At 48.7% G+C, this 22840-nt stretch overlaps 1 protein-coding gene across 6 annotated transcripts in view; it reads right to left on the bottom strand.

Moving 5' to 3' along the window:
- MVB12B (multivesicular body subunit 12B) overlaps positions 1-22840 on the bottom strand; it is a 60742-nt gene that overhangs the window by 16215 nt on the left and 21687 nt on the right. For all 6 annotated transcript variants that reach the window (XM_086625215.1, XM_086625218.1, XM_086625217.1 and 3 more), the window contains one exon: positions 10971-11068. In XM_086625215.1, coding sequence (XP_086481341.1) covers positions 10971-11068 — 98 coding nt within the window. The remainder of the gene's footprint in view (positions 1-10970; positions 11069-22840) is intronic.

The following is a 22840-nucleotide window of genomic DNA, read 5'->3' as shown; positions in this document are numbered from 1 at the left end:
AGAGGCCTGAGCGTGGCAGCAGCAGAGACCCCAGGACAAGCCTGGCACGAGCAGGACCCTGGCACGGCGAGGCCGCTTGCGAGCGAAGAAGGTGCCACACTGTGGGGCTGCCCCAGGAAGGGAGAGTGAGGAAGCCCCCGTGAGCCTCCGTCGGGAGGAAGGGCGGCAGCGCTGCCCACGTGGTGCCTCACGCCTGCCCGTGGCGCGAGGGACGAGACACAACGCCAGAACGAACCGAGGCCCAACGTTTGTTCCTGCCGGACAAACCCACGGCAGCTGTGGGACCCTCGCCCACAGCACGCCCGCGGGACGGGCGCCTGCTGCCGGGACACGGCGCGGCACGGCTGGCACAGCGCGGCAGCACGACGTCTCCGCCAACACCGAGTCGCCGCCCAAACAAACGGCAATAACCTTATTAGCAAGAGGGCTTTATGTGTGGCTTTTTTGTATAAACAGCTTTTCATTAGATAAACGAAGCCCAACAACCTTTATAAATGTTTTCAATTATGAAATGATGCCATTGAGATATCCGGGTGACGATAATCAGGGAAAACACCAGTGACACCTCTTGATAGGAGTCAGAGCGTGCTGCCTGCATGGCTGCTCCTCCCCATAAAACGCAGCCCAGCCACGCCAGTCACTTAAAAAAATCCTTCTTTATTAGATGAAATCTGTAGCAACAAGACTATTTTCATTTGTTCTGCCCAAGTCTTCTATCCGAAAGAGAGAACATCTCATTGTAACAATTTTGCATTTTTAACTGTGCAAATTAAGCATTCTTCATAAATAACAGCCTGGTTTTCTGCACTAGAACTCCTTTTTATTAGCAGCACAGTAACGAACAATGAGCAATGTGTTCTATTATTCTTTGTCAAATCACAGAATGCTACATTAGAATAACTCTGCTGGTCAATGTAATATAGTAGATTAAATTCAACTTCTGTGCAAAAACCACTGTAAAACAGCATGATAAGAAGGCTATAAAAAATTTAATTTTACTCCAAACTCCATCAGAAAAAAAAAATGGTGTGAAAAGTAATTTTGCATAATCAGTACACGCCATCTGGAACAATTAACCGATTTCTATAGAACTATGAGGATCAGTCATATCTGCTTATTAAAGATCAGAAATTATACAAGTAATAAATCCTTGAAAAAACTAAGCGTACTCCCGCCTGTCAACGCTATTTTAACTTCAAATACTGAAGAACGCCTGATAAGGCTGAAAAGAAGAGATTAATATATGCAAATTACATCCAGCATTTAAAATCCCCAACAACTGTCTCCGGTTTTCTGTCCCTTATTGCTGCCTTTATGTTTTATTCATACACCAACTCACCTGTCACTTCATAAGCTATAATATTATGGGGGTATTATTAAACAGCATAAAGCCGTGCTTTAATTGGAAAGCTTCATTGCATTTTCCAATTATTTGGAGTAAATTAAAAGCAGATGCACATAGTTTAATAAGGAGTCTAATATCAGTTCCGGGAAATCAAAATTCATTGTCATTACTATGCCGTGATAGTTTTGCAAACTGTACTCAATTTCAGAGGTTTTGAAAAGAAAATCTGTCTATGCAATCTGTTAATTGTCATTCGGTTAATAACTGTTTAAATATCCAAACCACAGAGCAGCTTCCTATTTAAAAAAAAAAATTAAACTACGGCACTCGGAAAAGCAAAACAAATACGGCGCATCCCGCCGCAGAGGTGGTGCTCCACGACCAACCGGTGCAGGTCCCACCACTCCGTCCTCCTCCAGCAGCCACGCTCCTACGGCGGCCGCTGCTGGGGCGTGGAGCGTGGGCAGAGCAGCACCCCTGCGTCGGTGCTGCCCCTCGGTGTCACCCTCCCGCTCCGGCCACCGTGCGCTCTCGGACGCTCCCTGGCTGCCTCGGAGCCGCTGGCATCAACGCCTTCGCCACCGCCCGCGCCACCGGCACGGGGAACGGCCACATCCCACCCGTACACCTGCTCATACATAATTCAAGGCTCCGGGGGCCGCCGCCAGACAATCAATCCTCTCGGCAGAGATCAACAAGCAGCTTCCTCGGAAGCGGACGTGTGATCTCACGGGCGAAGCCTGTAGGAGCAGTCGGCCCCACGGCAGGCAGCGCTGCCCGCGGCTCCGCGGGATAACACGAGAGAAGGAGCGGCCCCGCAGCCGGAGCCACGCTCTCGTACAAGTGCGCGTGAGAGAGATGTTGAAAATAACGAATGCACTTTGCACGACAGCAGGTTAAGCAGAAAATCACGTCTGAAAAGTCACACAGGTGGCAGAACCCACGGCTTCACCTTTCCGCGCCGGGGCCGAGCACGCCCGAGTGCGGCACCGGTGACGCCGGTGCTGCGCCGCGGCCGCAAGCACGCCATGAACCCGCGTACCACGGATGGCTCGTCTCCCAAGAACTACACTTTTTTGAATCTCATTACATACAGTATTAAGTAACACTTACATTTCCCTTTCTGAAATACGCAGCTGCAGCATTTTACATGAGACTTCGGTCTCCCTGAACTGCTGGATATTAATAGAGCCTTTTATATTTTGAAGATTATCCAGGTCTCTTAGCCCAAAGACTGGAAAAGAACAGGCTGACTTAATCTCAGTGAAGAGGCTTCAATGCAGAATAAAGCTTGTGTCACAACTTGTCTGGTTTTCGGACCATCCTGATTAAAATTCAGTGTCACAAAAAATAAATTTAGTTCGCTTCTACTCTTAAGTGCAAGAACGTACACGTGGGAATCTGGATCGACAGCAAAATGTAGCACAGGGCCTCCCCCTTTAGAGAGCGGAGTGTACTAAAACACTTGAACATAGGAGAGTACTGCAAAACCACCAGAAACTGTGCTGGAAGATGAAGATAAAAGCAATTCTTGTGCAGTGATCCAAAAAATAGCATCTTCCTTTTTTTCAAAATTACCTGTTTTAATAAAGCAGACACACTGTGCCAAGTGAACCATTTAATTATCTGCAAAAATGATGAAGCAAAACAATAGTTTGCAAAAATAAATGACTAACCTCTGATTAAAACGTCTGTCCGCGTTACATACAGATAAAAGATACAGTATCTTTTAAAAGAAAATGTACATTGAAGAGAAGTAGGTGGCAGCTGTGGCATAGATAACCTGACATTTTGTAACAAGAAAGAAGTTGACACATGGGCACTAAAATGTAATGAAATTTTCTAATTTTTCTTCCATTTCATAATCTAGAAAGACCTCTGAAAGAGGCTTTTTTTTTGTCAAGGCAGGGAAAAAAGAAGGAAAAAAGAAGGAAAAAAGAAGGAAAAAAGAAGGAAAAAAGAAGAAAAAAAGAAGAAAAAAAAAGAAGGAAAAAAAAGAAGGAAAAAAGAAGGAAAAAAAGAAGGAAAAAAAAGAAGGAAAAAAGAAGGAAAAAAAGAAGGAAAAAAAGAAGGAAAAAAAGAAGGAAAAAAAGAAGGAAAAAAAGAAGGAAAAAAAGAGGAAAAAAAGAAGGAAAAAGAAAGGAAAAAAGAAGGAAAAAAAAGAAGAAAAAAAAGAAGAAAAAAAAGATGAAAAAAAGAAGAAAAAAAAAGAAGAAAAAAAAGAAGGAAAAAAACAAGCAAAAAAAGAAGGAAAAAAAGAAGAAAAAAAAGAAGAAAAAAAAGAAGAAAAAAAAGAAGGAAAAAAAGAAGAAAAAAAAGAAGAAAAAAAAGAAGAAAAAAAAGAAGAAAAAAAAGAAGAAAAAAAAGAAGAAAAAAAAAGAAGAACAAAAAAGAAGAAAAAAAAAGAAGAAAAAACAGAAGAAAAAAAATAAGAAAAAAAAAGAAGAAAAAAAAAGAAGAAAAAAAAGAAGAAAAAAAAAGAAGAAAAAAAAGAAGAAAAAAAAAGAAGAAAAAAAAGAAGAAAAAAAAAGAAGAAAAAAAGAAGAAAAAAAAGAAGAAAAAAAAGAAGAAAAAAAAAGAAGAAAAAAAAGAAGAAAAAAAAAGAAGAAAAAAAGAAGAAAAAAAAAGAAGAAAAAAAAGAAGAAAAAAAAGAAGAAAAAAAAGAAGAAAAAAAGGAGGAGGGGGGTACACGGAAAGAGGCATTGTGCGGGCAGACGCCGAGGCATCAGCCCCACCGGCCGGTCCCGGCCCCGCAGCGGTGGGTGCCGCAGGGTCCAGCCGGGCTCCATGACCACGCGCCGGCGTTTTGGAGCAAAACTCCGCACCACGCTGAGCGGATCGGCTGAGCTCCAGAAAGGAAGGGGGAACCTGGATGCAAAGTGCTGCCCCAAGAGCTGCGTGTGCCACAAACGCTCCCGAAGCCCCTGGAGCAATCGCCCCCCACCAGGAGCCACCTTGGCCGGCGCAGAAAAGTGACTTGGGCTCCTTTTCGGGAACCTACCAGCTCCGGTGCTGTTCCAGGTCATTAATGCCACTTTCCACTCTCTGCTGCCTCCAGAGATCCAGACCATAAACCAGCGAGGAACGAACACCAAACCCCACCGTGTTTGCCACAGCCGCTAAAGCGCCCCCCGCCGCGGGCGGACCTGCTCGCCCCCCTCGCTGCCCCCTCCCCAGCAGGGACCCGGCCCCAGGGACTCTCCTGCTACAACCTGGCCTCGTGCTGGGAAAGCTCGCCGGGTGACCTCGCAGACGGAACTGGAGGGAACCCATGGCTGCCAACACCGTCGTCAACGCGGCTCTCCATGGCCTCCTCCCGCCCGTCCCACTTCACGATGGCCACCGCTCCGGCCACTGCCGGCCCAAGCCACCACCACGGCCACGAAGCCACCCGCTCGATCACAGTGCGTGTTCTGACCTTTCTATGAAGTGTCTTAAAGAGGTAAATAGATATTTAAATATAACAAAGAAACATTTATATCTAAAATATAACAACCACCAACCATTTAAATAAATATTTACTTCTTCAAGGTAAGCGTTAGGGTAATCAATATTGGTGCGCGATTCCAAAATAAACAAATTGGAGATGGGGCGAAAGTGCCACCTGTGAGAGCTGCCCAGGAAAACCCTTCACAGGGAGCTGGCAGACACATACCAGCCAACACCAAGCTGGCAACTGGCCGTTTATCTGGGAAAAACACCAGTCAGGCCAGTTCCTCTGGGAGAAATACTTCACACAAGCAACTGTGTTGATAATGTGGTTAAAGACAATTATAAAATAACGCTTCAAGATAAGAAATACACACAAAGGCATCGCCGCGTCGAGTAACTGCTTTGAAAACCCACCACTCTTGGGCAAACGAACGGCAGCCGTAACCACGGACGGAGTCTGAGCGCTAAGGATTCAGGAATAGCGCGCAGCGGCGTTTGCACAGCGCGCGGCTCCGCACGGTGCGGCGTGCCAGGCTGCAGGCACACGGCACACACGCTCCCGGCTCAGGCTCCGGCGACAGGCACCGGGTGACCAGCTCCGCCGTGTCCCCGCTCTGTCAGGCACAGCTGTAACACAGGCTCTGCACAGAGCCCGACTGCTGCTCCAGCAGAACCTTCTGCAAGATCCATAACTGAACTGGGAACTCCTCAAACAGTGTGAGATTTACGCATATTTTAAGAACCAGTTCAGTTAACCCTTACTCAGTTCACGCGACACATGCTTCTGGGGCCCGTGTCATCTCTATGGACTCACACAACTGGAGTACCAAGCTTAAGGCTGGCATGTCATCACATCAAGCTGACATGAACTATCTCTAAGTACTCGCACAAATGTTTTAATTGTTTTGGGCTGATGGCTGGCACACATTATTTGAAAATACTAAATGTATCAAGGCATGTTCTGGTTTTGTTCTGTTGCTTTTACAACACAGTTTCCCTATTTAAGTGTTCAAAAAAATTAAACTCCATCCTGTCCAAGGGTAACTGTGATCATCTTGTTATCTCCAGGTTTCTGCTGGAACAAAACCTCTTAGAGACAGGATTAGATGACTGAAGTTAGGTTTCTGGCTGTGAGAGGACAGCTGTAGCGGTACTTGCAAGTTCATACACTTGTTTCGTACACAAAATTAGTACAGAGAGGCTCTAATTGCTTTGCACCCGCACTCTGACGGGTCTCTGCAGAAGTATCTGATACATCCCCTGCGAGGCGATTTCTGTCTTGAGAGCCTGAGAGCAGCTACGAGTATTGACTGTCCTATATTCGAACCCCGTGAGTTTGTATGCTACAGCTGGCAGACATGTCTACCTGCTACATGACTCGGAAGTTGGCTGCAGTAAAATTTCAGGGCAAAGAGAGACAAGTGCACCCAGCAGCGTGCTGGGTCACACGCCCAAGCCAGCGATGGCTTTGCCCACCTGACTTCAGCTGAGAAAACCCACGCTATGGGGAAGCACACAGCGTGGACCACCCTGATTTCCCAGAAAACACAGCTGAAACTATAAAAAAAATTTTTAAAAAAATCTCATTTTGCAAACTCAGTCACTAGTTTCCAACGCAACATCCTGCCATACGCTCTGGAAGGTGTGCTAAGACTTTCTTACATCCCTAATCCTTCTCCCGAGACGAGCTGGTTCAGTACGTCCCAAACTGGCAGGTCGAAGCGATTCCGCACGCGGAATCGAAGCGGGGGCCGTGCGGGCTGCGAGGGCAGCGCGCTGACCCCTGCGGAGCGCGGCCGCCTGTGCAGCCGCTCCGCTGCCGGCCTCGGCCCCCAGCAGGAGACAGCTCCTGCCTGTGATCAGAACTTGAAGGGGGCTCTCAGCGGAAGATTTTTGGAATCCAAAAGGTTTACGTTTCAGTGGCACTTACACAGCAGAAAACTTATTGGAGGCAATATCCCGAGGGGCATCCGCGTACCGCTCTGAAACACACTGTTTATTAACTTCAGAGAGCAACAGCGGGATCAGAACCCGTCCAATTAGCGAGGCCTGCAGGAATATCTGCACTCCTAAATCTCTTGGTTTCTGAAAGGGTTAAAGCTTATTATTAGCATATAATTTACAGGTCCTTTCTCCCAGGAAAGAAATAATGCACAGTAAATGCCACATTCATTTTAATAATACATGTTACAGTCTGTGCCCAACATCTGCACAAAGGTAAAGCAGACACATTTTTTTGACATGTCCCACTCTGCCATCCAAACACAGGCTTTTTGTTTCTTAAGTGACGGAAGGTTTAATCAAGAAAGCAGGCAATTCATCAATCGAAACAAGGCTGCTCACGCCGCCCTGACAGCACACACATGGTTTTATACAGGAGAAACCTGGCCACCTGTCAGCAGCACCTTTTGCATCAGGATATACAAATACACCGAGTGATCAATCCTCCAGCTCTTCCCATTCATTTCTTCGTTTTCTTATTATATTTTTCTTTATGCTAGATGTTGCCCTCATTCTCTGCAGGGATAGATGGGAGACAAGGCAAGCTATGGCTGTTTATACACTATCATAAAAATTTATATACCCTTAGAGTGACTTATTTCCCTTCTATTTGAGTACCATTATTATAAATAATTTTTCACTTCATTCAGGAATTTTCTCTGTACTTTATTATCTGTGGCTGCCCGAGAGGGCTCCCGCTCTCCCTCACTGTCCTTGTGGCTCTGATAAGCCAAAGCAATATGCAGCCAGAAGATGCTGAGGTCTGAAATGAAGGCAGTATGTAGTCACAACAACATCTTAATTAAGCTGAAGGCCATGAAGAAAGACTACGCTGTGAAATACTGAGCAGTGTCTGTCGACAGGTCTGTCTGGAGCAAAGCATTCTTCTTCCAGCAGCTGCCCGTTTGAACATGCATATTAAACCTGTCAGCTCTGCCGCGCCGCGCGCCCAGCAGCGCCCAGAGACCTTGTGCAGATCAGCTCGGGGTGATTCTGCCCGGTGCGGGGCTGCCCGGTCCGGGCAATGGTTTCCTGCACGCACCCTGCCAACGGCCGATCCATTAGTTCACTGTGCAAAGAGGAACCTCCCCAACTTTGTGGTCACCCAACGTTTCATTGTCAAGACCGGAAATGACAAAAGGCTGGTTAAAAACCATGATTACTACTTTCAGGACCACTTTTTTTTTTTTCTTGACTCCAGATTTGTGACAACAATTATGTTACGGCCCCAGGGGGTAAGAGGACAGTTCCGGTGGGGATCTGGCAATTTCTGCCAAAATGTATTTTGAAATAGAGTAGGCTCAACATCTAAAATTAATTTCACCTTCTACAAACAGGCTGAACCCCAGATGGAGGTGTCGTTTTCATTTACTACTGAGAGAATCTGACAGCGCAGCGACCATGCTGCAAGTCTTAATTTCACCCCCTTTACAGCCCTCACTAAATACCCCGTCCTGTCCCCACCGCAAGAATTCAGACTGAGGCGATACCGAAATTGGAAGACGAGAGACCATCCACAACAGCTTTTGTTTCCCTGCGCCAGCAGCAGGAAACCTTCCATTTTGCCGAGAGCCAAGAGAGGGAGCCCGAAGGCTCATCTGTGCGTGCGGCCGCCCCGGCAGGACCAGGGCGAAGCCCTGCACCCACCAGAGCCCCAGCCACCGTGCCGGCTGCTCGCTGCCATGGCCCAGGCGCCCTCCATGCGCCCCCCTCTCGCCCAGCACCGCGGACCCCGCAGCACGCGGCAGCCAGGACCCACTGTGGCAAACCACATCCCAGCAGAGCAATTAGGGACGACAGTGGAAGCGCGTTAATAAATTTCCCGTTGCCATGGCGCTGCAGCGCGGCACTCGCACTGCGGCGCAGATAAACCGACCGGCTGCAAACTACACCGACAGAACAGGAAACTTCGGAATGGTTTCCACAGCACGTCTGGGGGCTAATCTACCTCGGCAATGTTTAAGCACGCCAAGGGAGTCGCCGCAGCACCTCATCACAGCTGCTGAAAAGGGGTCAGCAGTTATGGATGAAGATCCCTGCCAGTGCACAGGATGTTTCATGGGACAAGCCCCTTTCTTCAGAAACGATTCGCAGCTGCAAGAGCCATTACAGCACACGGACGCACAGCAACTTGTGCAACAACGTGTCCAGAGGAGAACGTGCAGTTAGGGGGGAAAAAAGAGAGTGTTATACTTTGACTGAAACGTGCTCGTGTGAACGTGGAGGACTAACGCCATGCCCAGTTTTGCAGGCCTGGTTTTGCGCTTTGCCTACAGTTACCTGGAAAAGCGTTGGGGTTCTTTGCAAAACTCGGTCACCCTTCCAGGCTGCGCCGCAGCACGCGGAGGCAGCCGCGGGGAGTCCCAGCGCAGGGCCGCGCTCAGGAATGTTCCTGCAGAGCTGCAGCCTCCCCGTTTGTGCGTTCGATGCTTTCTCAGGAGAGAGAGCACAGCTTTCCGCTCTCCGTGCAGGACTGCCTCATGTGAACACAAGAGCACGCCTTCCCTTACATTTCTAAATCTATTAGGGCAGGAGAGTAACAAGAAAAACGAGTACTGACAAGAATTATGCAATTGTTATATTCCATCTATTTAGGAACCCGAAGCTGCAGTTTCAGTCAGAGATTACCTTTTAAATAACCCTTTGATTATGGTACATGAATTAATGCCATGTTCCCATGTTAGAAGTGTCACTCACTATTAATAGCAAGAACCTGTGAATGGCACATTTTTGCCATCTTCTCTTCCCTGATTATGCACAGGCATCACCTATTGTACAGCCCACTGAACCCACTGCTGCTTTTCCTGGGTTTCCAAACTGTCCTCAAGATCTCCTTCAGCCGGACGAGGGGACTGTACCCAAGTAGGTTTGGACAGTCAGGTTTAAAGCGAGTATTTTTCTCCTCTTCCAAAAATGACATAACAAAGAAAACCATGACTAAGTGTGATTCTACCATGCCTATCATGGTATTTGTTCAGGTGCAACATTACTCAAAAAAAAATAACTGTAAGGAAAAAAATCTTTTGCACCCCAGCACCGCTCAGCTGAAGCACAGAGTACGAGCCAGCCCCGTCGCAGGAGGCAGGTGAAACGCACTGTGGTGACACAGCTGTGCCTAACATTCTTCTACAGTTTGCAGAACCAAAAGTCCTTTTGCTGAGGTTTGTGAATAGCTTCCAGACCACACAGCTCTCGGCACGTCCAGGAGTGACAGACTCTATGAGGTACAACTCTGTAAAGCATCCCTGCCTCTCACTCCCAGAGGCATTTCTTCCTGGGCCTCAAGAACTGGGCTACATTCCTTTTTAGCTCACTCCTCCTTCAACAAAGCAAGCTTTTACAGGCAGGACCTCCTCCAGGGAAGCAGAGCTGTCAGGGGCAGCTCAGAGGGACCCCAGCTCCAAACCAACCCCACCGCGCGGTCCTGCAGCACAGTAACAAGTGCCCGTACCTGTATGGGTGAAGGAACAGGCTTGATCCTCACCACTCTGTCTATATACGTTTTCCCCTGCAGACTACTACTAGTTAAAAATAAAGACCAGCTAAATTATTCATTGGCAGTTTTTTTCCACATTGACATCTGGAAACTATCACTAGCTTTAGCACTTGTACACCAGTCTGGAACAGTGAACAGAGAGAAAGCTGCAGCTAGAGAGACCAAGCGTGCATGTGCAAGCACATGCTTTTTAAAGTAACACAGAACCCTCTCGTATCCCAACATCTTATTTCAAATTTGCCCTAATACTTGGGAAACAAATCCATGCAGTGCCAGTACTCAGAATATAGAAATGGGAAAGAGTGAAGATCTATCTGTTTTTAAGGTGTTTTGTTGAGTGTAGCAAAGAACAGTGTGTATGAAACTCATCCTTGCTGGGCAGGACAAACCTTCCTGCAAAATGGGCAGAGACGTCCTTATGACTCACCTGTGAAGATCATGAGACAGGGAGTAAAGATTGTGTCGGTGTTGCTTTCCATCAGAGCTCTCATCCAGCACCTCTGCGGGCAGCAGCATTGCTCTGCGAGGGCTGCGAGCTCCCCAGCGATCAGTAACGTTTTCTGCCAGTCACACACAAGCCTGGGCATTTTCTGGGTCTCCCTGCACCGCAGCTGTGCGCGCAAGCAGGGCTGCTTTGCCCGGCTACACTTCTGATTACGCAGAATAGCGGAGAAACCACTGCGTGTGCCAGCTTACCTGATATGGCGTACAAATTCGAGTGCTGGTGCTCCAGATCCAGACGAGTGCTGTGACTTTTTCCTCGAAAGCTGGCAGGAAGCGTCAGCGAGATATGCCTAAGGAAGAGAGATGGGAAACGGAGAGGACATTACTACGGAGCAGGAGATTCTGCTGCCGTCAGCTTGCTCTCGCCTGACGATTCCAGTCAGGTTCAGCAGCAAACATCAATTTTAACATCGCTTGCAGAAGCCAGAGTGAGCCCCAAACACCAGGAGGAGTCCGGGGTGGCGATTCAGCCTTTGCAACTGAAGGTGGTTCAGCTGCTCTACCCGCTCCTCAGCCCAGCCGTGAGTGAGACTGTCTACAGCCTGGCACAAGCCCCCGGCACCCGCTGAACACTGGACTCAGCCAACAACCACAGCGCTGCGGAGGCAGCCATCCCCCCCGGCAGGACACGGCGGCTCCTCAGGAACCGGCACGCGGGGACAGCCTGCGCGGCGGCTGGCGAGCGCGATCCCCCCTCTGCAAACACAAGTCTCAACATACGGCACCGAGAGCGCGCCCCAACACCCTGGGGGACTCAACCGCGTCTCCTTTGAGGTAGAAAGCGATAACAGCAAGTGCTTTGGATTCACTCATGCCAAAAAATTCCGAGTACATTCATAAATAGGATCTTTGAAACTCTCTTGATGACTAAGGCCTGCTCCAAGCCCACCCCGTGCCTGCTGGGCGCTCCCACGCTCCCCGAGGCAGCGGGTGATGCACACACTGAGCTCCCCCCTGCACCAGCCCCTGGGAAACGTGAAGCCAAATTTCTCTCGTCACCTCTGTAGCCGCAGCAGCGCACGACGCCCTCCCGCCCTCCCAACAACACTCTGCCCAGCGCTCCTGCACAGATATTTTTACATCTTCCATTAAATCTGCCTATAAATAGGAAAAAACAGAGCTCATGGAAGTGAGGTTCAAACTATTTCCAGTGGCTTATTAAAAGGAAAGCCCAGCACACAGCAAGGCTGGACGCGGGCTAGCAGACGCGGTGGGCGACCTCCCCAGGAAGCCGCAGTGCGGGAGGGCAGGATGTGGCACCCCGGAGGCCCCAGGGCCGGGGAGGGGGCTGCGCACGAGGCTGTCAGAGCCCAGAGCCGCACCAGCCGCTGGCACTGAGGAGGGACCCAACGGCCCTTCGGCAGGCCACGGACAGCCACGCCAGCCCCCCTGCCCAGGGGGCACAGCCTAGCAAAGCTGCCCGGGCAGGGAATGCTGGCAGGGGAATGCTGGCACTTGGGAGAGCCTGAGCGAACCTGCTCACCACGACGCTGCTCACCGTGACGGCCGCGGCTCTGCCCCGCCGTCATGCTGCCCACCCTGGCTGGCCAGCGTGGCCGCCCACCAGCCGCCGAGCTCCACTGAGAAGTCTGCTGCAAGAAAAGACTTTTTACCAGTAACCGTTACTGATAGCCCACAGATTTCTATGCTTTGATGAGAGATTTGGGCCTTTCCCTGTTAATTCAAATCTGTATTTTTCTAATGCTGATCCCGGGTCTCTGTGAATTTTTACAAAACATTATCATTAATCTTCCGGACCCCACTGCCACACATAATGAAGATGCTCCCTCTTCACAGAGAGGCTGAGCGTAGCGTGCGAGCTGAGGCAGCAGCTTCCATTTCACACCAGCGAGAGCTCCTGGACACAGCAAGACCTCGGCATCGCCCTCCTGCCAGAAAAAACAGGCGGCCTTTGTGTCCTCTCGCAAGCACCCTATCTGTGAGAAAGGGCCCTGCGTGCTCTCCAGCAAAGCACTGCATCCACGTTCTCAGCTAGCAGGCTTTATCTATCCAGCAAATCATCTGGAAATTATCTGCCTCTAAAAACAGGACACATTTTGTGAAGAACTATGTATTTTTAGACCTTGATGCAGATGATGGTGAACAGCACGGATAAAATAAGAAAAAGCAAACATCAGTTTGAGTTTCCTTGTGCTTCCCCATGCTATTTCTAACCAAAAAAAGATGGTGTGAAAATATTTTCAAATTTGGCTAAGAGTTTGCTGTTTAAAACACAATCCATATGAGACTCTTTGCGAGCAGAGGCAGGTTTGTCATGAACACTTTAAAACAGAAGACCACTGCCTGTAGGCATTACACACTTTTGGTTTTTTTTTGTTTTTTTTTTTTTTTTTTAATAGCAGTATCCAAAAATACTTTCCAAGGCACCAGAACAGCTAACAGAAAGATTTTTGAATTCCTCTTGCTTGTATGGGGGACTGCTTTTTTCCTCCCAAACAAAACAGCAGGAATTATTTTGGAAGTAAACAAAGCAGATCTTTAAAAGCCCATTTCTGAGCACAGCATTTTAGAAGTTTCTACCAGCTCCTGCTGCAGGAGAGGCTGACCCTCTTCCCCCTGGACAGCCCTTCCCCACAACCCAGCACCAAGCTGGCCGGGCCACCGCAGGCTGCGAGGGAGGTGCCGGGCATCCCTTCGGCCAGAGGGACAGGACACGGTTCCATGGGCAGCTCACGGCGGGCACCGCACAAGCGCCACGCAGGAGCCGTCACGCAGCAGCCTCCCAGCAAAGCTCCCGCTCCTTAGTTTGCAAAAGGCTTTCCAAACCGAGTCCCTGGTCCCCATGAGCACGCTTGGCAGCTCGCGCCAGCGCCGGGTTTCAGGAGCGCCATATGCTGAAGCGGTGCGCACGTTCCACGCGTGTAATTAAAACGAATCGCTCGCCGCCCGAGGCACTGCGGCCACACGTGCACAGGTCCAGCGGCAGAAGACGACGTGTCCAGACCCCACTGCCCAACTCCACAGTGTATCCTGCTTGCGCTCAGTTTCAGATGTGCCAACGTTAAAAGACGCACCGAGGCGCTCCCTCGCGCAGGGGGAATGACAAAGGCTACACGAGGGATGCACCAGGACCTGCTCTCAGCGAGCCGGTGCTCCTGCAGCTCAGGGGGCTTGGAGCCCAAAGCACCAGTTCAGCCACTGCCGACACCGCCCTGCCAGCCCCTGGGGGTCTGGAACCTGGGCCGGTACGAGGGTGTTTGGAAACGATGGCCCGTGCCCACCTGCCATGGCCACCTTCCATCTCCGAGGTAGGATGAACAGGCATTTCATCACTCCCACCGAGCTGCACCGAGGACAGCCAGGTCTCTGCAGGGAAAACACTTAACTGCAAGACCACAAGACGGAGGGCAGTAACTACTAGAAGGATATCGGCTCTCCCCTTCCCCCTTCCCTAAAAGCATGATATTGTAGGGAAAAATGGGAAACAAAGTCTAATTTATTTTAAATTAATGCAAACTTTGGCCAGGATCAATATAACTTATACCTACTAAGTTGATTGCATAATGCATTTTCCTTATGCGTTGTGAAAGCCAAATCATTTTGCATTGTAGAAGACAAAAAAAAAAGGGGCTGCCATTGAAAAGCAAGAAAATCCCAATTACAAAGTCCCCAAGTTCCTAAACACATATCGTGGAAGTATGTGCAGCTCTGCGGCATATGGCAAATCAATTACTAGTTTAAATTTTAAAACAAAAACATGGTAAATGTGTTGCAGAAATAATCAAGAACAACGGTTTGGTTTAGATTACAGCGGCCACTAGAGTTTTGAATACAATTAATCATCATTCCAGGCAATGGGAAGCCATATTGACACTTATTCCTAATTTGAATATTTAATTAGGGTGAAGTTCTTCATCAAATTATCACAGAACTGGGAGGAAAGCCTAAAAGATTTAAACAATTACTACTTTAACTCTTCACCAACCACTCACCTGTGAGCACAAGAATCATTTCCCGGTTCTGCAAAGCAAGAACTCGCCCAGGCAGTATGGAAGGATGGTATTGAAAAACCACTGCAAGTACCCCGGGAAAGGCACACGGACGGCTGGCATCCCATCCTGCGGGGCTCCTTCGGAGACGCCAGACTGACACAGGCTCCTGACTCCTCGACCTTTATCAGAGCAAAGCTTTCAGGCCAGATCTCTATTTCAGCAGCAAGCACGGCTGCTACCAGGGCTTTTGTGTTTGTTTTCTTGTTTTGGTTTAGGGTTTTCTGTTTGTTTGCTTTTTTTCCCTGGGTTTTGTTTTTTGGGGTTTTGTTTGTTTGGTTTTTTTAAGCTGAAGAGCCTGTCCAGAATCATCCACCAGGTTCACGTTCAGAGGGATAAAACCCACTTTCGAGGGATACCGAAGCAGCCACCCACCGGCTGAGCTGGTGCAGCCGCCCGGTCCTGCCCGCCCTGCACCGGAGGTTTCCCAGCCCCTGCCCTGCACCGGGAGCTCACGGGACGGGGCCGGACCCCGGTGCTGCTCCAGACCCACTGCACCTCCTGCTGCACTGTGGGCATCCTCCCTGGCACAGCTCTGCCTCACATCGCTCAAACGTCCCTTTATGTGCTGTATTAATCCATATAAGAAAATCTCTTTTAATGAGGAGTGATATAGTTATGAACTCTCTAGAGCCATAATTAGAGCAAACTAATTGAAGTTGTGTTTTGACACACTTTCCAAATTCACGGGTACTGCATGACATATTCACAACACTACTGCTGCACAGCCGTGGCGACAGCAAAATCATTAGGCTAATAACGCTTATTTGCATTCTTATCATGCCAGCAGCACGCCGTTAAATACCGCGTCAACCGGCGCTCGTTTACTCTGAAAGTTTCCACTGAAAGATATTAACAGTAATTATGAGTACTTCAGTGGAATCTCTAACCTTAAGGAACGGCAACTCACATTAACTATCCCCATGCCAATTATTTTCCTTCTGAACTGTCACAAAAAGTCGCTTTCTTCCTCCCTGTCGAATGAAAGCAAGGAGGCAGATTCGGTGCTGGGAAGGAGGGAAGGACGGACGAGGGCAGCCGTCAGCGCTCCAGCCCACGCTCCCCAATGCTGAAGTCAAAACCACACTGTTCCAGCACGGGTTAAATAAAAAAATATTTTTCCCCAGCATACGATAATTTCCAGGCAATTTAGGATGAAACAACTGCAACAGTACGGTTCAAGACAGGGTAGATTTAATTACTCTCTTAACTTCGGTTTTTCTTTTAGTCATTAAATCTGCAGAACAAGTCGACATACGACAGTAACAGGAGCAGCACGTGACGAGAGCGATCCTTCACGGGCCAGCTCCGGCGGTTCGAGGTCTGCACACATCATGGCCGCTTTCTGAATGTTTTTGGAGGGAAGCTCACATAAAACAGGCCCAGGAACGCCTGACGGTTCCAAATCAGTTATTAATAACTGTCTGCAGGAAGGTGATGAACTGCTTTTGAAGTTAGGGGGCAAGTACTCATAAAAAGTAACAGAGGATCGTAAGGGGAAATGCCAGATATCAAAGGATGCTTCATAACTCATATAAAAAGATCAACAATGCACAGTAAAGAACACGATAAGCTTTTGCTTTCCAACTGGACGGGATGAGCGTGGTCGAGAAATCAGGCAAAACTTTAAGAAACACATTAGAAACCACACCGCATCCCGCAGACTGGAATCGCCCTATTCTTTGATGTACCACTGTCACGACTGCAATTTGTTTGAAACGAACTCGGCAACAGGGCTGCAAAAACCACAGTCTCATAGCAATCCCTTCAAATAAAAAGAACTGTATCTTCCATAATCAATGGATTACACGAAGATCATGCCTCAGGAAAAACTGAGGACAAACAATTAAATTCCAAGTTGTAGAAAGCTGAAAACACCCCCAAGAAGTTAGTATCAGGCTGTAGCTCTCAAGAAACATAATCCAGCTTGAAAGCCCTGCCAAGGGAGGGAGGAAAAAGCTGGTTTCTAAGAAAGGAGCTGCTGGAGTTTCACTGCCAGAGATCAGAGGGACCTCTCAGCAACTGCTCGCTCTACCAGAATGTGTTTTCCAAACTGCAGCTTACAGACAACGCCACAGCAGATATCCGTGGCTCCGGCAGTGTCCAGAATCCCATCTACAGTATTTATTCACAGTCCTTAACTTTTACTGTGCTCAAGCATTGCGATGCCAGAACACCTACCTCATACTCCAAAGAACTGCAATGAAAAACAAAACTGTGAGGCAAGAATCACCTCGGGTAATGGACTTCATTCCAGACAATCTATTCTAATCGTGTAAACCAAATATTTAAATACTTTCTAAAACCTTCCTGACCTTTTCCCTAAAACAAGCAACATATGGGCTTTGCAAGCATTTCATCTCATTCCAAGCTACTAAAATATCCTGTTTCCCAAAAATCAACGAGAGCTGGTGGTGCCAGATTCAGATTTTATACAAGCCCAAACACATGAGAGAATGAAAAAGGGAGCGAGTGTTCTTTCCACTTTTAGATTTACCCATTTAATTTTCCCAGCTGAAGCAAGGGAAGAAGGTCTATCTGCAGCACACGCAGCCGATGCACCACGTACAGCGCGTCTCCGCGCAGCCCCCTCCCGAAACGACTGCGCCTCGAGGACGGGGGAAGCGATGCTGCGCTACTCTGTCAAAACTCAAGCAATCGCCAGCTGCACGGAACAAACCCCGATGTTGCTAACAAGGGAGCATGATCTACTGCAGACCAGCAACCCAAAATGTAAGGCTTAATGCAGAATGAAGCTCCTGCAGCTTCCTCTATACAGGGATTAATTTAGATCAGAGGACTTAAGTAACCAGGATAGAACAGCTGCCAAACAATAGAAAAAACCCAACAAGTTTAATTTACACTGCTTGAAAGTCTGAGCTGTAGCCCATTAAATTGTTATAGGCAGAGGACTGCATCAAAGAACCAAGACCTCATACTGTAAGCATCAAGTGCTTATGAAGTGGTTGTCTTGGAGGAGCAGCGCGGCGTCTCCGGAGGCTGCAGCGGGAAGAGCGCGGCTTTCCGCATCCTTCACTACCTACTCTCCGGAGTCAGGAGTTTTCACATAATGAAGCAGTAGGGGAAAAAAATAAAAATAAAATAAAAAAAAATAATCACCAAACAGCAGAAATACTCCAAAAAGATAAATTACACACGGCGTAAGCTTCCTTGGCTAGGATTTTAAATTCTGTCAAGTTAATCAGCACGACGAAGCCTGGGCTCATGCGTCCCACCAGAAGCACACTGCCAAAGCGAGCCCCTCACCGGGGCCGAGGGGCTCTGCCGCCCAGGCACACCCTGCAGCACCGGGGTGCCGGCACAGCCCAGCCCACGGGGAGCAGCCACGTCTCCCCTGCAAAACCTGTTAAACAAATATTCCACATAAAGACTCATTTGGGAAGAGGACGTTGTCAGCACTTTGCTGGTAATAAATAATGACAGTCCAAACACTTTACTAAAAGCAATAAACTCAAGAAGTGTTTTGGAAAATGGTGAAAGTGATTGATTTAAAGAAGGAAATATCTGAACACAACCACATGCACTTCAGGGTGAAAGCACAGATTACAAATCAACAGTGGCAGAGATCACATTAAATAGCAGACAACACAGAAGTTTTAGGGGAAAAAATGCTCAATTCCCCTGCAGGGCTTATTTAACAACTAAGCATATAGCTTCTCAGAATGAAAACCTTCGGGCTGTACTTAACGACCCTATGCTATACCCTAAAGAAAATACGCCTCCAGGAATATTACTATACCAGGAAGAGGGCTCTATAAAGAAAAATGACTCTAAGGACATTGAACCCTCTTCACTCCAAGCACTCCCCAAATTTTTCAATGCCTCTTCAAAATCAGCTGTATCAAACTTCTAACGGCAGTTAACGTCGCTCTTCCTCCGCTGCTGCAAAGGACTCTTGTGCCTGGAAACCAACCACTCATATTGTTGAAACGTTTTTTCCTAATCATCGTTTTCTACCACTAGAACATACTGGACTGTGACCAATTTTTGCACGTCTTCATCCAGCTGAGTTGGACGCAAGCCATACGGTCAGTGCAGTTTCATAACAAATTCCTTATGGGAAACAGACTCTGGATAAATGTATGCCAGCACCCCTTACCCACTCGAACCAACCATCATGTTCAGATTTGCACAGCATACACGCATCACGGACATTTCATCCTTAAATTTTGCTGCTTACCGTGCCCACTGGAATGGGTCTATGGAAACACTTCCTCCAAGCTTTAACTTATTGTTTCATTCTCACTGGATTTTTTTAATCCATATCTACGTGAACCCAGCCCTTGTACCATCCTTGGCCTCTTGTAGGGTACATAATTTAAAAACTAGGAATATTGTGCTGAATTTCACAATACAAGTGATTTGACCACTCAAGCCAAAGAATATGTTTTATTAGTTGCAAATCAGAAGGCAGCTTTACTTTAGAGCTTTTTTGATGAAACGGATTAGAAAATGCAACTCCATCAAGAAGGGTTTTGTAGAAAGGATCAGACTGTCAAGAGATTCCACTGGCAATGTTTCTCAGAGCAGCTTCCAGTCAAACCAGAAACACCCATCCCAAAGTACTCCTTACGTGGTAGCACCTGGTTCAGATGAGAGACTAAGTTAGACCCCCACCACTCTGCGAAAGCATCCTGGCCATCAGGCTACCAGTGGTGTTTGCCTCCAGTCCACGGCAGCTTTCTGAAGTCTTGGCTTTGTTCCCCACCAGAGCAGAAAAGCCCTGAAACCCTGGAACCTTTTCCTCTACAGACTCTCCATAAAATCTATTTTAAACATCTTAAAGAAAAAAATTAAGATAGTTATTTATAAATAATATTGTTGCTACTTAAAAAATAGGGAAAGTAAAAGGCTTTCCACTTCCCTTCAACCAACCCGCTGCCCGGAGTAGGACTGGCTTATCATCAGACCAGGCTCAGGTCTCCAGCACAGCGGCTTGTTGGAGCTGCTTTATTAGCTGCCACCTATTGCACATCGTCAGGCTCCAGCAGAAAGCCACACACTGATCACTTTCCAAGCTTACACGACAAAGTTCAAACACCATTAATAAATCAATTTGAAAAATCAGGTTTCTCCGCCTAAGAAAGGAAATTCTTACATTCCTTAACATTAAGCTCCACTGGGAGCAGAGGAACAGGAGCAAATAATTTCCCTTTTCTAAGGAGGGGTAGCTTAGCTACTTAAAAGGCAACTGGGAGCACGGGAGGAAAATTTACATGTCCTGCTCTTATTTCAGGGGTTTAAGTAGGGCAATTGTTATCTTACCGAAATCGGAGCAGCACTTCCCCGCTGCAATCTCCTGCCAGGTCAGTATTTCAAGGCCTGAGCACTTGGTGGCACAGACTGACAGTGCTCTGAGCACGGAGAGGGCGCGTGGGGAGGGACGGCTGCTGGCCACACTGCAGACCCACAGCTGCGAGGGGTGTCAGCTGCAGCACAAACGAGCTGTTTCTGCAGCCCATGAGCCATGCGGATCAGGAGGGGCTACAAGCGCAGCAGGCGTGTGCTGGGGCCCCGAGTCTGGCACGGCATGCAGCCCCACCGCCTGCAGAGCCCGCAGTGGCAGCAGCACACATGCTGCCCTGTCCCTGGGCATTGCTGCTGGGCTGGGGCAGAGCCCCACAGGCACCATCCAGAGGGGCCACCACCTCCCCAGGACAGACTGGCACGGGGCTGCGTTCCCAACTGCTACCCCACCAGGATGGCAACTCCCCTGGCAGCTGTGGTGCTCCCAGGCCACTGGCCTCTCCCAGCCAGGCCAGGCGTCCCACCAGCCCTGCTCCAGGCGTCCCACCAGCCCTGCTCCAGGCATGCTCGGAGGTGCTGCACTCAGGGCCGACACTGTTTCACTCACCTGTGTGCCATTCTGGTCAGTCCAGAGCACGAGCGACCGACTCGCAGCTCTGCCTCCTGGACAGCCGTGGGCACCGTGAGCCCCACCCAGACCTGCAGCTTGGGCTTACCCAGCCCCAGGACCAGCCTGCCCTACCTCTGCGGTTCTCAATCAGAACAGCCATGCAGACATGCCACAGGCACCCTTGGAAGGCAGCCGGGGGAGTTCTGCCCTTCCAAAATGAAACGCCGAGTGCCCAGCCACGCTAACGCATGATATGAATGTAAGTGGATTGCAGCAAGATCTTCCTCCTCCCTGGTAAGCCATTAACCTTTCCGATGACAGCCCTGCAAACTAAATGACTGAACGATTCCCAGGGTCAGCACGAATCTACATTTTCAAAACCTGACATCAACAAGTAAAAGTTGTGACTGAATCCCGGTCTCTCCGAGAGGAAGATTAAACGCCTGTGACACATCATCTGCAATCAGAGTGCTCCATTTCCCAAAGTATCCGTCACAGATTGATAACATCCACGCAAAAAGTTAAGCGCAATTATGTCTGTCACTGTAAAACACACTTCAGCAGCACTGACTGACATCTTGCTCACAGCTGACAAATTGCGAGGGCGGTTCGAATGACGGCGGTGGAGACTCCTGCAGCACCTCGGGAAGGGATTCGCAACGTGCTCCCGAACCACGGCAACCACGGGGGCTCACAAAGCACCGCGGCCGCGACCGGAGCCGTCGCGCGGGCAGCCGCAAGGCACAACGGTTCGAGGCTGGCTCTGTGTGCGTTCACGGGAGTCCGGGACCTGCTCCCAAAAGGCTGGAACGGGGCTCACGAAAAGAACGCCACGCACAAATCCTGCTCCAGCGAGCGTGAGGCACGGAGCGGCTGCGCCCCGAGACACTGCTCAAACACTCATGACGTTACTTTTCTCCGAGTCCCAACCGCAGGCTGGGCCAGGCAGGAGCGTGCAAAGGGCCACGTGAGTTACCTGCTACTCGCACCTCTTCGGGGGAGGATGACCTGCTTGTCCCCGAAAGAGGTGCCACTGCGCAGCACGGGAGAGCGCGGGCCTTGAACCCAGAGCAGAGGTACGGAGCAAAGTGACATTAAACTCCCACCCGTGACTCGAGGCAACAAAAGCAGTTCTTTAGTGGCAGCCTTCTAGGATGGGAAACTGCAAGTGCATTTCTCCGGGCTGCCATTAGTGCCAAGAAGCTGTCGCAGAGTTTGGAGAGAAAAGACAGTAAAGCAGCTTGATGCCGTGCACAATGGCACGGCTGTGCTCCGCGGCACAGCATGCCATCCTCACTGGGATGCGCCAGGGCTGCCGCTAGAGACCATTAAGCCAGATGCCTGCACTAGGAAACACCAAGGAGAAGAAACGGCTGAAAAATACCACATGTAGTCCAGCACGAATATCAAACAAAGCCTCCCCTTGTGCAGTTCTGACTGCGAGCCGTAACCCCGCGACACGAGCAGCGGAAGCAGCATTGCTGACGTGCAGCAAGCTGTGGAGGTCAAACCTCTGACACATGACAAAATCGATGTGCCGCCATCCGCTGCCATCAGTAACTTACATCAGGGATCACAGGAGGAAACACGGCTGGCGCAGAAATAAACATCTCCCACAGTAAAAAGTTCTTCCATGCAGGAAGGTTTTGCTGTGCCGAAGCTCTCTGGTGTGTTTCACTGGTTTAGTTTATAGCCAGTGTTAGCAATTCCTCTGAAGCACCCAAGCATACTCTCCAGATTTAAAATAATTTTATAATGCTAGACAGCAACTGAAGAGAATAGCTCAAACATCTGACCAGCCTAACAGCAGGATCTCCACAGTGCTCTGTTTGGCACTGCTCACCTGCTTTCTCTTAGCGCGCTCAGCAGCATCAGAGTAACTCGCTGTTGTTCCTGCCAGGATATATCCACACGGAATAAACCAGCAAACCGGCTACCGGGGTAATCTCATCTCTCTATGGTGACGTAAAACTAAGAGGTTACTTGTGACTACAGTGTTCCACAAACATTAGGTGTTAAGTTACCACATTGCTGATAATGTATTAGAGAAGGCTCTCAAGTAGTATGTGTTCCCCGTAATAATGAAATATTTGCAGGGTGCACCTTTATATACATTTCTATTTCTTAAAAAATATATTGGATAATAAATAATCAGAGTAAAAAAACAGACATGA

Source organism: Tauraco erythrolophus, chromosome 22 (genome assembly GCF_009769465.1).
Source record: "Tauraco erythrolophus isolate bTauEry1 chromosome 22, bTauEry1.pri, whole genome shotgun sequence".
Classification (NCBI taxonomy): domain Eukaryota; kingdom Metazoa; phylum Chordata; class Aves; order Musophagiformes; family Musophagidae; genus Tauraco; species Tauraco erythrolophus.
The sequence above is the reverse complement of the archived record's forward strand: the minus strand, read 5'-3'. Positions and strand labels throughout refer to the sequence as shown.